The sequence below is a fragment of the Xiphias gladius genome, chromosome 12, assembly GCF_016859285.1.
Source record: "Xiphias gladius isolate SHS-SW01 ecotype Sanya breed wild chromosome 12, ASM1685928v1, whole genome shotgun sequence".
Lineage (NCBI taxonomy): Eukaryota > Metazoa > Chordata > Actinopteri > Istiophoriformes > Xiphiidae > Xiphias > Xiphias gladius.
The window spans coordinates 6,284,022-6,300,418 of NC_053411.1; the positions used below are offsets into that span (position 1 = coordinate 6,284,022).

The 16,397-nt window shown below is 41.9% G+C and overlaps 1 protein-coding gene across 1 annotated transcript in view; it reads right to left on the bottom strand.

Annotated features, from left to right (window-relative positions):
- Nucleotides 1–48: 48 nt before the first annotated feature.
- sema4f (sema domain, immunoglobulin domain (Ig), transmembrane domain (TM) and short cytoplasmic domain, (semaphorin) 4F) overlaps nt 49–16,397 on the bottom strand; it is a 56,754-nt gene continuing 40,405 nt past the window's right edge. The window contains exons 2-15 of the mRNA XM_040140342.1: nt 11,819–11,964; nt 11,229–11,288; nt 7,554–7,652; nt 6,748–6,859; nt 6,384–6,503; nt 6,073–6,227; nt 5,798–5,979; nt 3,925–4,066; nt 3,585–3,798; nt 3,137–3,246; nt 2,864–3,015; nt 2,530–2,585; nt 2,193–2,383; nt 49–1,896 (exon numbers count right to left, since the gene is read on the bottom strand). Coding sequence (XP_039996276.1) covers nt 1,177–1,896; nt 2,193–2,383; nt 2,530–2,585; nt 2,864–3,015; nt 3,137–3,246; nt 3,585–3,798; nt 3,925–4,066; nt 5,798–5,979; nt 6,073–6,227; nt 6,384–6,503; nt 6,748–6,859; nt 7,554–7,652; nt 11,229–11,288; nt 11,819–11,964 — 2,459 coding nt within the window. The 3' untranslated portion in view covers nt 49–1,176. The remainder of the gene's footprint in view (nt 1,897–2,192; nt 2,384–2,529; nt 2,586–2,863; nt 3,016–3,136; nt 3,247–3,584; nt 3,799–3,924; nt 4,067–5,797; nt 5,980–6,072; nt 6,228–6,383; nt 6,504–6,747; nt 6,860–7,553; nt 7,653–11,228; nt 11,289–11,818; nt 11,965–16,397) is intronic.

The window sequence follows — 16,397 nt, forward strand, 5'->3', positions numbered from 1 at the left end:
GAAAATTGCACAGATACAAGGTGCAGACTTCACTGACAGTGAATCCAAAAGGAGCACAGGCCACCGTTTTGTTTCAAATCTTTGACCTTTCTCACATATAGATTTTCACCAGACAGTATGGGAACAGTGATACCAGGTTAACAGCAACCTTTTTAGGCTTTATTACAAAACAACATGACAAAAACAATACATTGTAAAGGTTGAAATCCACACTCACAAAACAAGGTGATGGTGGCTTTGTGTCGGGTAAGGTCCATTCTGCAAATGAAGTTCACATCCTTTGAAAGATCTTTTGCCTTCTGTCTCAGTAACTGTGAATGTGAACAGTGACACATCTGGGCAGCTGTCAGTTTCGTGTTATACCCTGTCAGTTTTCTACACTGGCACTAATCTGATAGGTGACCTTGAACCTATCATCCTCTTGACCTCTGTGGCAGTGCAGGCAGGAACAGCGCCGTCATGGTCACTGTAGGACATGTGATGGCTCTGCATTGATGGTGTGTATCTTTAGTCTCTGACAGTGACATCTCTCTGTTTGAAGCCCAGGACTGGGCAGTCTATGGTTCAGCAGTCCTTTGGTGCCTTTTGGACCCATGAAGGTCTGGGATTTCAGTGGTGTGTCAGAGAAAGAAATTGAAATACAGAGAGACAGAGAGAGGTGCTGAAAGATTCAAAGTGCACTTTGCTTTAGCAGTGCCATTACAAGAAGAGAATGAGAGAGCAAACAACAACAGCAGTTAAGGGGAAAGACAATATGGCTTTTGTCCACACATGTGGACATTTCATCTTTGATTCTTTGTAGCATTTGAATTGCGTAATATCATGCTCACTTTCATGTCTACAGTCGACTTCAGACCGCTTATATTTACATTTTTATTTACATCTGATACATTTATTTAGCCGTGGCTCTCATCCTGAGTGACTTACAATAAGTAGTCTATCCCAACACTGTAGCAGTTTTCTGTCTCGCAGTTCTCTCCATATGTAACATGTCTCTCTCAAATGCTTAGTCATGAACTTATCATATATTTCTCTTACATCTCTGTAGTCTCTCTTCATGCCACAGCTCCCATTCAAAGGCATTTGGCATTAGCCATTTCGCATTTCTCCCAGCAGTATTCAGTTTATTTGGAGGATGCATAATGGTGCAATCAATTGTAGAGTTATATCACCTTGTCATATTGAACTTTCTTCACACTTAGCCAGCGGTGCTGGTGATTTAAACATGGGAAAGCTGGCGAGCTCCTCATCTAGTCCTTTTATTCCTTCCCCTAACCCGTCCCCCAGGCCTTCATCCATCTCATCTCCCTCCCCTGACTCCCTCTCTCCCCCCTTGGGCCTCTCCCTCTCCGCTGTCCTTCCATCCAGCATGTCCGCAGCTAAAATTTCTGTGGCAAACTGCAGCCCACTGCCACTTGTGTTGCAGTGGGCATACAAGGTATTCCCGTGGCCATTGCTTGGGTTGCTGTGGATCAGGGTGCCGCTGTAACTGTTACCATGGTGACCATTGCCCTGGTTGCTGAGGAGGGTAGTTGTTGTGGTTGTGGTCGCTGTTCCGTTTCGTTTTTCTGTCAGCCGGAACCCCTCGGACAGCAAGCTGGCGCTGCTAGGGGACTGCGGAGTGGCTGAGGAGCCCAGCAAGTCTCGCCCCTTCTCTGACGACAGTGAATTGTCTGGCAGGTGGTGGCCCTGGTGGCCAATGCTGCGCCGGCGGTGCATGAAGTACAAGAGAAATACACCGAACACCAAACCCCCACAGAAGAAAAGGATGTAGAGAGCCAGGACCTGACGACTTCCGGCTGTTGCCAGTGTTCCTACGGCACTCGGGCGTTGTAGTGACAGCTCAAAGGCTGCTCTGCGGCAGGGGGGGGGGTCTCTAATACCTGGTCCCACCTCCTGGAATAAAAGACATGACAGAGAAGGAGAGAGTTACTTGAGCTGTTTGAATGCACCTTGTTTTACTGTTAAGTGACCTGTCTGTCGAAAAGTATTAAAGTATAATCAGGCAAAGGAAATATTTGTACATTTCCCCCCCTTTTTAATAACATATTCAGCTGACAGTTGACAATAATGACATACATACTATAAAGGAACTAAAACAGAATTAGTGTGAAAAAAAAAAAAATTAAAAAATTAGTGTGAAAAGAAAAACTTTGCAGGTAGTGGTAGTAGTAGTAGTTTTGCCTGTGTACCTGGCATGTGCAGATGTATTTTCCCAGGCTTTCGTTGGTGACAGTCACCTCCAGGTCAGAGTGGTGCTGCCTGGTGTGTCTGTGGGGCGGGTGCTCCCAGCTACAGGGCCTGGGAGACAGCTGGACGCATGGCAACAGGAGGCGCAGACCGATGGAAACTTGCAGCTCCCTGATAGATGGGGAGCACCGCCCTGGAGGAGGGAGCGAGCAGGGAGACAGCAGAGAGTTGAATAACAGGAGACAGAGAGACAGACTTGGAAGTTATCAGGTATTTTTTGTCTGCCATCATATTACACAGGTATGAAATCAATGAAGAACTTAATATTTACACACTTACCCTCCTTTATATCACATTTCTTCAAGGCATCGTCTACCATGTCATCTGGACCGGGCCTGGACACACACACAAAATGTAGTCACACTTTGATAGGTATGTTTCCTTTACTGCATTATTTTAATGTTTTCACAAGATAGTGTGCATAGGTCTAGGAGAATCTTGGTCTTTTTAAAGCTTTGAAACAAAATACGCAAAAGGATTAACATACCGTCAAGAAATATGGATCAGTTTTTACACAAAACTAAGCTTTTCTAATCTAATACAGCTGCTGTCTGCCTTTGATTTTCATTGCTGGAAGTCTTCCAGGTCTCTGTGATATTCCTGTAGTACTCACTTTGCTGTTGTGTTCCTGCAGGCCGTTTCCTTTGTGCTCCACACACAGCCCAGTCCTGTGGCTCTGGCACACACCTCGCATTTGGGATACAGAGCACAGCCTTCAGCCTGGACTCGAGCCAGAGACTGAGGGCTGCCCACCAGAGCCTGGCCCTGGAAACACAAGGAACCATTACAGAATCACTGAGCAACAAAACTGAAGTGTCCTAGCAAAGCAGATGAATATATGCCTGACTGTGTGTGGTTAGCATTTGTATGGATGCATGAGCTCTACCTTGTGTAGTAATATATTGTTAATGGGCTCTTGTGAGGTAAACAGAGGAATCTCCTGCAGTATGGTGGCATTCTGGCCCACTACCTCCACCTGGTGGAGCTCCCCACGGTCTGCAAACACATATGGTGAACAACAAATCTCAAAATCAATCTCAATCTCAAAATCTTTTTTATCAAAAACTTAATCTATTTTTGTCTTATATCATTTCGCTTATTTCAATTACAAATCAAAATGTATTTGCATAATTTGAGCAAGGTCATACAATTTTGATTGATTTCCAAAGTATTAAATCTGTCCCGAAAGAAATTGCCTGAGACATGTCTGTCACAACATTCATCTGCATTAACTTTAGCTTTAACTGTAAGGTTTCAGTTTATCTCTTTACATGTTCTGTCCTCTACATCCTTCTACCCTCTCCTTTCATCTTCTCGCCTCCTTCTATCCTCACCTGTCCCAAGGTGCAGCACTACTCCTCTTGGCTCCACTCCGCTGCCTGTCTGGGTAACAGCCAGCTTGGTGTATCTGATTCCCTTGCGGACCAGAAGGGGTGCTGCAGTGACACTGTTCTCCATTAGAGGGTGGTCCCTTACAAACGTCAGCACCTTGTCTGGGAGTTTTAGGGACGACTCAAAACCTTCAGCCTTTAATGCATTGTTCAAACACTACAAAAAAGTGGAAGGGAGGAGAAAAAATGTTAGTTTATTTTATGGTAGTATGGTAGAACGTAACAAAAGGAACTGTGTAAAGTACATGTAGTGATAGAAGAGATACGTGGTACAGTTAAGTACCTGGCCAGGCCTTGGTGTGGGGACAGGCTCAGGGTTGATCCAGTTCTCGCAGGTCTTCTTCAGCTCTTTAAAGGGACCGTCCAACACTTTGCTGATGTCAGACAAACTGAAAACACACACTGCTGACAACTCGTCACGTTCCCTATGGAAAAGAAAAACAATGGTTAACATTTAGCCATGATGTTGTCACTTTTAGAGGGAGAAAAAGGGAAAAGGTCATGTTAAGAGGTCTCTACTGAAGATGTTGAATATTAAAGGACTAGTTCGACATTTTGGAAAATACGCTTATTCCTTTTCTTGCTGAGAGTTAAATGACAAGAGCAATACCACTCCAGCAGGCTATAGCCAACAGCCAGTTAGCTTAGCTAAGCACAAAGGCTTGTAACAGGGGGAAACAGCTAGACTGGCTCTGTCTCGTAATCACCGGGAGGTTGCCAGAGAACCGGGAATCTAGGCCAAGATACATTCTGACACATAATCCCCCCTAAAATCAAAACTTGTCACTTTTTAACCTTTAACGGGCTAACCTGTTAACAGACAAACCCATTTTTGCACACAAGCCTGAAAATAATGTACCCAAAATGTAAAGTTCACCGTTCTTCAAAATTTTTGATTACAGTCATTGCCCTTGTCTCATTTTACAGGTAACTAAATTTTTTGACCAATAAGTCAGTATGAGTATGCTCAACCTAAGTTACATAGGCAAAAATATGTTAGAAAGGTAAGGTGTGTTTTTTATGTTTTTTTTTTTTTTTTGGTATAACAAAGGGAATGTAGTAGCTCCTTTTGTGTGGAGAACACTTTGGAGCTATAGCCACAAGTCTGAGTCAACAGCTGTTGCAGTGATATGGGGGTTCTTGAATGCTTCGCACAGATACAATCAGGAGAGTTAGAGCTTTCAAACAATGTGTAATTTGTCAAGTCTGGAAAACACCGAAACACTTCTAAAGTAGCACCACCAAGGCGAAAAAACATCCCAGGGTGTATTTTCAAAGGTTAAAAAACAAAAGATAATTTATTCACTTTTTATCTTTTATCTGTATGCTTAGCATAGCATAAAGGGCGAAACAGTTTCCAGTCTATATGCTAAACTAAGATAACCAGCTGCTGGTTTTCAGCTTCATATTGAATGGACAGAGACAGCAGTAGTATCGATCTTCTGAGCTAACTCTAAAAGGCAAATAAGCGTATTTCCCAAAATAACGAATCGTTTTATTACCGTCACTAAGGATCAATTCTGTAAACCTTTCTATTCCTAAACCAAAGAGTAAAGTTAAATACTTTCCTTTAAACTTATCTTTCACTGGAGCTTGTACTTAAATCTTTCTATAAGATCAATATTTTTTCAAAAGGAGGACATCTAATTTTCACAGTCATATATGTCATAATGAGTCAATGTAAAGTCAGTTTGAGAAGTAAAGTTTGAGATCTAAGATGTGTTACCAATGGCAATGCTCAATTGATGACAAATTTAAAGTGAATTTATTCCAAAGTTGTGTCTCAGAATGTTCTTTGAATTTTGTTTTTAAAAGGCCAGGTTATTACTCACTTCATCAGCATTACACTGCTTTAGAATAACTTCAGAGCATCACTGCTGTGTCTCAATTCTTCCCCTCCCTTTACATCCAACCCTTTACTTTCTTTCTCTCCATCTCTACCGTACTGTTACTACTGCATGGTGAGAAGGTTGTAAGTGTGATGAACCACAAAATTCTGCACCGCCTGCATCCTATATCAATCCCTTATAGCTGGACCAGTTTCTTGCAGTGACCGAAACGACCGAATAATAACAAAATACTAAATTGTCAACATTCCAAAAACATAAGATAGAGGCTCTGGTTTGCAGTTAACCCCTGCTTGTTCCTCAGCTTACCACTGGGAGGTAAAGAGTCCATAGAAGTGTGTACTTGTGGGGTCGCCTTGTGTGTGTTGCATGGTGAAAACATCAGTCAGGATGTTGTAGCGCTGGCCACTGGGTTTGTCCTCGCACACCAGCTGGGCCTTGAGGAAGGTGGTCCAACGTCGCTGCAGAGTCTTCATCCCTCCCACATCGGACTGAGCAGAAAGGGGGAGAAAGATAAGACCAGTGGGAATTCAATCAAGGCAAATAAAGAATCAATCCATCATTCCATCAAGACGTTGAGTTACCTTGCAGACTCGTGCCACCCTGGGGACCTTGACTTTGGTGTAGAGGTCGTACTCTTTGGCCACCTCAGTGAAGAAAAAGTAGATTTTGTCATCATCTCCTGTCGGGTTGCTGCCTGCGGACTGCTCTATGAAGGCTGAACTCACAAACTCTGGGTCTAAAAACACACACACACACACACACAGTGTTATTTATTCCTGTGGGAAAGTAGGATGAATGAAATGCCGAGTGAAAGTGTGTTTCTGTTGGAGTGTCAGCATGTGTGGATGTGGGGGTTTACAAGTGTGTGTGAAAGTGTGCATGTGTGTCTCACCACTGAGCCAGTTGATGGATCGTTCAGTTCGGATTCGCTCCTGCTCAGGGCCTGTGGCCCGGGAGATGTCGAACAGCGTTCCCAGGAAGTTACTGGTGGCTGCTGTGTATAGGGTACCACCTAGACACATGCACGCGCGCGCGTGCGCACACACACACACACACACGCACACACACACACACACACACAAAAACACACACACACACAGAAACACATACACATACCACAAGAAGTGTTAGAGAAAGAAAGACAGTTCAAGAAGCTTTTAAATAGCTTGCACTGAAATACAATAACAACCAAAAAATAATACCTTAGGCCGACACACTGATCAACCAGGCAACAAACAACCACTAATGGGACTTACCTGCCATAACAGCTGTGTAGTGCTGACTGGGCTCAAAGGGACACTTGCCCTTCCCTGTCTCCATCTTCACTCCCCCATCCTTGGCTGTCTCCAGGGTGAAGGAGGAGATATCCTACAAGACGAAGGGAAAAGAGGAGAACTTAGAACTACAAGTGACAGGGAACTGCCAAATGAATATCGGCAGTGGCAGTATGTAGATTATTCATTTTCTCAATTAATTACAGTGAAAAACAAAATCATCGGTTTCAATTTGATGTCTTTTGGTTAGCTGCTGTAAAATTACATCATAATTGATAATTAAGTGACTTTAGCACTCAAAGTACCTGCTGGAAGACATCACTCACAGCAAAACATCTAAAAGTTTTTTTAGTTTGACTGGCACCCACCATTTATGTTACAATTACTGAGAAGAGAGTTTGACAGAAGTCTGAAAAAGACTTAAAAGTTCAAAGGTGAATAAATACCATGCAGTGGGAGGATAACAGCTTGCGAGTGAGTGTCACAAAGATTTCTTTGCAGCTTTAAATGCTCATACTGTAGGTGCAAACACACACAGATACACATGTGCAGGGACACACACCAGTTTGAAATTATAGTGTGCACAGATCAGCCAGATAATGTCTCACCCACAAATGAACTCACACATGCAGACACCGACTAACAGGAGGATGGCCTCACACACACACACACACACACACTCACACACACACACACACACACACACACACACACACACACACACACACACACACACACACACACACACACACACACACACACACACACACACACACACACAAACTAACCAAGAAGGCACACTGGGGGTCGAAGGCATAGGTGCCACACACGTAGATGCGTCCCTCTTCCAGAAACTCCAACAGCCGTATGTAGTTGTGGCAGTCCAACTGTAGGGGGACACAAACACCCAGAAATAAAGACAAGCTCACACCAAGGTTCAACTTTAGAAGTTGCAATAAAATAAGAAAATTTTCAATCTTTATATGTCTCCATTTTTTGTATTTTGCATTAGATTAATGGTCAGCTGCTTAGTTTTTGGGTCATGAACCATTTTTTTTATGTGAACGAATAAAGTTTTAAAAATATCAACTTGATACATTATTAAATATACAATGACTCAGATGTATAACTGTATTATGTAGTTACTTTGAAATTTAATGAGTATTGGTTAAAACTAAAAATCTTCAGTGTTAATTTGTAATGAGTTCTTAGTGCTGCAGTCATTATATCATAGTATGTGTCACTATTTTTATAAAGTAGATATCTAGTTTTAGAACCAGATTCGTCTGTGTTTCTCAATAAACCAAAGTGGCCCAGATCAACCTCACTTAGATTTAGGAGAAAAGTTTGAGAGGATTCTGAGAACAGCTGGAGTATCAGTGATTCTGATTGGAAACTGGAGACACCCACTGCTGGTAGAGACACTTGAGACCCGCACTGGTATCAGCCGAGAACTCCCTCACGCACACACAGGCATGTAATCTGAAACCTAATACCACTCATTTTCATGCATAAATAATAGACAAAAAACACACTTATGTGCTCCATTGTAGGTCTCTTGGATACACACCATAGGTGATGTATTTGTTGAACGTGAATCTCTTTTTATCTCGCCTCTCTTCGCATACGCATATTCTGTCTGCAGTTGTTATGGGAAAACACCCCCATCTTCCCTCCCCAGTTACCATGAAACCATGACGCAGGCAGTTTTTAGTAAGCCTGTGTGTGTGTGTGTGTGTGTGTGTGTGTGTGTGTGTGTGTGTGTGTGTGTGTGTGTGTGTGTGTGTGTGTGTGAGGCTTTGCGTGCCACCCTGGATGAGCACCAAGCCTGAGTCACCTCCTCCCCTGGGGACCTGATCCTCTCTGATGCCCACATCATCTCACCCAAATAAGCCCCCACCACCACCACCACATACACCACCCCTCATACTGGTACAGCTCCACGTGAGACAGACAGAGAGCCTGAGAGAAAGAATGAGAGCTCAGGCTGGTAACAATGGGATCAGTTTGGGATTAGCTATTTCATTGGCCCTTATTAACCTCATTCATGCTAATAAGCTTCATTCGCAATCTGGCATGAGGTGGATCGAATGGCTCTATTCTGTTCTATTTGATTCTATGCTATTCTAGATTACAATTGGGTCTAATTATTCTTATTTATGTTAAAAGCTTCTGTGGCTTCAGTGCTCACAGTAGAAATGAAATGTCTTGCCACCAAAACAACAGCGAGAGGTTTTCATGCTAAGTGACAGCTACTTACTGAGAGCAATTTTGCAATAATTATAGAGAAATTAAAAGTAAATGTATGTGTGTGTAGAACCCAGAACCCTCATTCTCTCCTTCTATTCTGCACTTTACTTACTCCCTCTCCTCTTCCAACTTTCTCTGGCCCACAGTTCTTCCTTCCACCAGATTTTGCTTGTTCTGTATGTTAACTCTTCAAACAAACACGCTGCCATCTTCTATTAACTATGTGTTTCTCTTTTTTTATTCTACCCATTAAAATCACTGTGGTATTCAATATTAGATTTTTTGAAAGTTAGGACGTGGTAGATATCCTGTGTGTTTAGTAACACCCTGGTGATAGCAGTGAAGCATTGTACAACCCTGTGCACTTGCCCCGATTTGTCACTCTGAGTGTGTGGTTTTTGCATGATTCACTCACACACAGACACACACAGACACACACACACACACACACACACACACACACACACACACACACACACACACACACAGAAACACACACTATGTCTCTCTCAGTCAGCCTCAAGGTAGTTTCCTGTTGAGTCTATTGTCCTATCTCTCTAATCTTCATCCTTTTCTTCCCTTTCTCTCTCTGTTTCTTGTAACAATGATCCTCATCCCTCCTCGCTCACTGTCCATCGTTCTTCCCCTTCCTGTTTCCTTTCCTCGCTCCCCTCCTTCTTCTTAATCCTTCTGACTCACAGGTAGTCTTGTAATCAGTTTATCAACAGAAAAAACAACCATTCTCTTTCCTGCCTTCATTAGCCTTTTTTTCACCTCACTCCCCCCTTACACTGGAAAGCAGAAAATCTCCCTGATGATGATTGTATAAATTAGGTCAAAACTAACTGCACTTCCTTTCACTTAAAACACTGACCTTCCTTTGGCTTTGTTTACCTTCGATTTGACCCAATTTTCCTGGACTGAAAGCTTTGTTCAGGTATTTTTGAGAATTACGAGGTCTTTAGAGTAATTCCAGACCCTGCCCTTTGATGCTGAAGCTCTACATATTTCAGCCTGGTACTGTTCACTAAACTTTTAAACCAATGAATCGGTAAGAAATTACTCAACATATGTAGCTCTAGTGTACAGTTAGTTTACTGTAAGCAGTTTGGTTGATGCCCTGTTGTAGTCACAGCATAATGAGATGTACAGCTTGAGAGTTCAGTACGCTCTATTTAATCAGTTTCCACAGACAGTTACTGGACATCTGTGACTTCACATACACCCTCTCTTACGCTTTCTCTCTTTCTGTCTTTATATACACACACACAAAGGTAAACATGTACACACACACACACACACACACACACACACACACACACACACACACACACACACACACACACACACACCCCTGATGAGATCTTGGCATAAATCCCAGAACGTCCCATTCAATGCCTAACAGCAAAGGGCGTGACACACACATACACACACACATAAAAATGCAAGCTGAAGCACAAAATATTCTGTAGGCCCATGAAGTCACACATTTCAGATATCTGAGGCCAATCCAATAAATTATACTTAAAATAAATTGGGGATATTACTGTACAACTACAAGGTTGGGATTTGATAGCTTTTTATAGCAACTGAATCCTTCAAGACCCTTATCCAATCTATTTAGGTAAGCTTTCAACAATTTAAGGAAAAAATGAATTTAGAAATAATTTAATAGTCAATAAAAAAAACCCCAAAGATTGACATTCAAAGCACTAAAATTTAGTTAAGTAAGAGATTTGTTAGATTCTGCACTTAATGAACTGGATCCAAAACAGAACCGGCCATCGAAACCCAATCCTGAATATTATAGAGGCTCAGTATAGTTTGAAGAGATTCATTATCTAGGCATCACTGAGCCAAGCTACCCTTTCCTGCAGGGGCTGAACATACAGTACAGTGATCTTAGCAGCTGTTGTGCTTTCCAGGATATTCCAGGATGTTTCCATACAGCAACATTACAGTAGGATCATAGGAAGAGACAGCTACTGGACATACTGTCAGTCTCTGTAAGTCTCTCCCCTCTACACTCAGGCATTAATTGGTGTTGGCTGCACGTTTCTTACATCTTTAGGAACTAATATAATACCTCAGTGTTTGCACAACTGTTTATATTATGACAAATAGATGCTGAGCTGAATTAGACTACAGAAGAATGTGCAGACACACACACACACACACACACACACACACACACACACACACAGAGCTCTCACCTCTGTCTTTCCCTTGGCCACACAAGACCTTCTTTTCTCCTCCGGCACATCCCAATTAATCTGGATAAAAGAAAAAAGAGAGTTATGGATAAGTTACTGTCACTTGCCCATCAGTTTATTAGTAGTAAATGTTTAGACTTGTTGCAGCACTGACCCAGATCCCTGTTCTTTGTGTATTCAACATATTAGTCAGTAGGAACACAGTTAGAGAGAGAGAGGAACACGGGGAAAATCTCATAAGTGGAGGTAATTAAGACAAATGTCATTCAAAATTCCAGTCTGCAACATAATGCTCTTGTTATTTTACCTATTTTTAATTTAATCTTTGTTTATGTTAAAAGTGGCAGCACCTGTTAGGAGCTTCGGAAGTCCACCTGAAAATGTGCAGTGAAATAGTTCTGATAATTGAACGTGAACCTGTGACAACTATGATGACCACTCAGGTTTGTTGGACTCATCATTTATGAAATGCTGTTGGTTGTTATGTTGGAAGGTACAGTAGATGTTTTGACATCTCTCTCTGTCACACACACACACACACACACACACGCACACACACACACACACACACATAAACACAGTCCTCCTACATTGCGTGGTGGTTTGTCCAGTTTATTGGTGTCCACAGACAATATGGCGTCCCTGGCACCCAGGAACAGCATGCCTGATGAACGGTCCAGTAGGAAGGTGCTGAAGTTGGTCAAACCCCCAAACTTCTTTGGATCCAGAATGGTGTCTGGGGACCAGGGAAAAAAAGAGGGAGGAGTGAGATTTTTAAAATTTCAGAAGACAAAAGTCGACAGGAAACTGTAGACACAAAATCCAAAAAGAAACAAGATACATCTGTTTACGGCCTCCTCCACCCATGTTTATGTGAGAACAGATGGTTGACAGGATAAGACAAATCAAACACCAGATTCCCAGCAAGAGGTTTACAGAGATAAATTGATGAGGGATGGAAGGATGAGAATAGGAGTGAGAGGGATGAGAGTAACCCTTGTTTCACCCTGCCCTCTCACACAGTCAGAGCTACAGATTAACTCCTTTAATCTCTCAGAGTCGATCTCTTTTTTGTGACTTTTTCTCTTTTCTTTTCTTTACATATACACAACCAACACTGTCTCTACTTTAAAGTCTATTACTCTGAAACATCCTTCCATATTTCTGTCTATTTGCCTCTATTTTGAATATTGTTTCCTACGTACTAATTCAAAGTCAAATCCACTGCGGAGGGGAAATACAATACAATAAATTATGCAAAATCATGATATATAATGAATAATGCATTATGCTTGCACATAGCACATAATGTGTAAACTCAGCTATATTTGTCGCTTTAATCTCAAAACTATCACACGAACCAAAGAGCACAGCTGTGTACGGAACGTCTTTGGAGTGCTGGTGAGAGAGTGTGTGTTTATGTGTACACAGGCTACCTCTGTGTGTGTACCCCTACAACTCTGACCGGTACTGACCTTCACAGAAGAAAAAGCCAGGCATACTCAGAGAGAGAACAGAAAATTCACAGAGACAGTCTCATTTCCAATGAAAGTGGAACCAGTGAATGGTTTCTGAGCCGCAGCACATCCCAAACACACGCTCGCAGTCTCGGCACAGACAACAAAGAGAGGAACATGTTGCGCCACAGATGAATTCATCAGGGGATAGATTAAATACTAATGTTAATGAGTAAATCCTGCCATGTTAATTCAACCTCAAACAAACCAACAGGAGAAAAAACATATTACACATTACTCATTACACATTACTCACTGTACTTGCACAATTTAACAATCAATGAAACATGACTAAAGACAGTAACAAAGACTAGAGCTGTGTTTGTGCACACATATATATGTGATAAGATAAAATGTTAATCATCACCTACACGCACGAAAACACTGACATGAATTTAATGATTATCTAGTAAACTTAACTGAATGAATAATTTTGATATTATTATTGAACTGACATCTGAACTGATAATCATATCAGGAATGCTTTCCTGCCAACTTGCTTCTATTTTGTTTGAGCATTTGAATTTTATGGACAATTTATGGACGACACGTACCCGCAACAATCCGAAAATGCAATGTGTAGCATTTTAACGGATATTAAGATTTACAGCCTCTCAGTGATGACACAAAATGATGATGATACTTTCCTGGAATCCCAGTTTACTGAGATTCCATAGTTTGAGTGTCTACAAGGAGTTGTAAATGAATGAACTTTATCTCTTAAGTAGCCCTATCGTCTTCTATAAACACATAAACTCACACACACTCTCCTCTACTTAATGTGCAGGCATCAAACTTATTAATAACCCCATAAATATCAGACAAGAGAACAAACAGCGTTCCTCTCGCATAATGGGATTTTCTCGCTTATGGGAAATCAAAGAAAGCACACACATGCACACAACTCTGTATTATTCTGCAGGTAGAGGTGAGGAGGTGACAGTCTAACACCTCAATAGGGGCATGTATTCAACAGCACAACAGAGAGGAGCAGAGGTTTCATGTACATTAACAAGATGAAATCATAATTTAAACAACAACATTTATGTATTCACCTTCATCAAGATAATTGCTAAAAGGAAGATAACTAACAATTACTATTACTTGACACATGAAAGAGAAAATCTTTGGAGGAAAACCCTTTCAGGATCACAAATGGAATTTGGAGGCACATGACCCCCACTTTGGCAGCTGTCGACTAAAAGATTCAAACCAGTACAATCATCCTCTTTTCCTCTTATGGAGGATGGGAGTCAAAGTACCATATCAGGACGTCCTGATAAATGGCACTGACCTGCTGTGGACATGGTTTTCCACTTAGAGCCTGCCTGTGTCATTGTGTGAAATGAAAGAAGACCACAAGCCACTGGCATCTGCCTGTAACTGATTCACAGACAGTCCCCCCCCCCCTCTCCATCCAGACCCCCTCATCCAGTCAGTCAGTGCGAATCTGCTTCCCGTTACATTTCACATGAATGTCATTTCTCATTCACTGAGAAGCCATCGGCTCAGCTACAAACCTCCGGGCAGTCAAACGTCGGGTGAGCTCTGATTTGCTCAAAGAGGGTTTCCCCTCCTCTGTGAGGAGGGAGATCGCAGTGTGTTAAAGCAGATGCGTATGGCAGAGGCCAACACACACATCCACACACATTGTTTTACTCCTGCTCAAATACAATATAGCCACTGATGTAATGTGTGAATCTGTGAAGTGTCTTCATGTTGCCCTTGACTAAAAGTTATTGTAGATTAGTATCCTTCTTCCACTTATACACCCCGAGCTAATGAAATAAACACTTTCCTCCTAATTCTGTTGATCAAAGCTGACTTCAGTGAGACTTGAGGGAGATGAGAAGGGAGGCAATAAAAACATTATAGACCCCTCTCTCATTCTATCTCCTTCTCCTTTTCATACTTTTGTCTTTTTGTTGCTTCTCTCTATCTGCTTTCATCCATCCGTCCTCTCTGCAGCTGCACATCCCCAAAAGACATCATTTCTTCAAACTGTCTTTACAGCGTGTTTCCTCTTGCTGGACTGATACACACATATAGAGCAAAGCAGACGTGAGCGTTAGTGACACAGGCCAGAGGCAATGTCTGGAGATTTGTCCTTGTAATCTGGTCTTTGCCGGCTGTGTAGGACATAATAAAACACACACACATATATATATTCGCATACACACATGCACATGGTGAGACCACCTGCTGTGAACCCTAATGTAGAGAGATGATTCCTAGAGATACACCATCTGCCCCCCTCACACACAGTCGCGCACACCACTCTAACCCTACACATCCAGTCACAGTCTTGAAGAAGGCCTGACGCCTGGCTCAGAAAAAAAGAGCACATGCGTTTCTTGTATTCCATCTTCTTTTTGTCTTTTCATCTCTATGATGACATACGTGGCCGTTTGTTAGGAGCCCTTTATGAATAAATTTGAGTTGGCATGTGTCACAAGGGGAAGAGAGGATGCTCTGCAGGTTGGGTAAATGCCTCCTCTTTTGACAGCAGGAGCCCGCAGCTCACCATGTATCAAATATCACCTCCTGCCTGTGTGTCTTTGCGCACCCATTCATGTGTGCACATGTGATGTGTGTACGTGCAGATGTGCATGTGTGGTGGTAACATTATTAAAAGGACACATGTTGCAACAAAGAACAGCAACAAGAGGTTTGTGTATATCATTTTTTAAATATAAGCACCGAATCTATAGAATAAAGTGGAAATGATGGTACCATGGTAACAAAGACCATCCCCTGTGTAGCTGCTGCATAGAGTAAGTATATTTTATTACAGTAAATTAACTTGAGGCGATTTAATGATTCAGCAAGGATCAAAACATATTAAAACATACTCTTTGCTTCACTACATGCAACACCTTTCACATTACACATAACAATTTGATCAATTATTAATATAAAAATATTGACTAGGGCAGCTTTAAATTTGGATGTTAAGCAGGGAGGTGTTGTGTTAAAGTGTATGAGGCTTTCTCCGTCCTCTCTGGATAAATAAATATTAAAAATATAGCAGTGGGAACTAATTAAAGGGATTTTTAAATACTGTGGCATAACAGGGGTGTAACTGGGACAATACAGAAAATGCAGGATTAATCAGGAAATGAGGAATTACACATTAAAAATGATTCGGATAATATGTCTGGAAAACCTGGTGACATGTTGAAATAAAACTCACACCTAGGGGATAATTTTAAAAAGCGACTGGTGTGAGTATAAATGAATAAGCAGTCCTAAAATATAAAATCCTCTCCCCTGCCATGAATCATTCATTCATTATACATTAAACATGACTGAGAGGCAGCCAGGGAGAGAGACCAACAGAGTGTGTGTGTGTGTGTGTGTGTGTGTGTGTGTGTGTGTGTGTGTGTGTGTGTGTGTGTGTGTGTGGCATGTCCATTAAGGGTTTAATAAACTGGCTTTGCTCTGGGGGACCAAACCTGGTCTCTGGCTGCAGGGCATTGTGGGACTGGGCCAACCAGGAAGTGATAAATTATACACCTCCCTCCTTCATTTGTCAGTTAAAACTGACGGGATGGGGAGAAAAGATGCAGAGAGGTACACAACTGCTCCCGCCCCCACAGTCTCTTAACACACACACACACACACACACACACACACACACACACACACACAC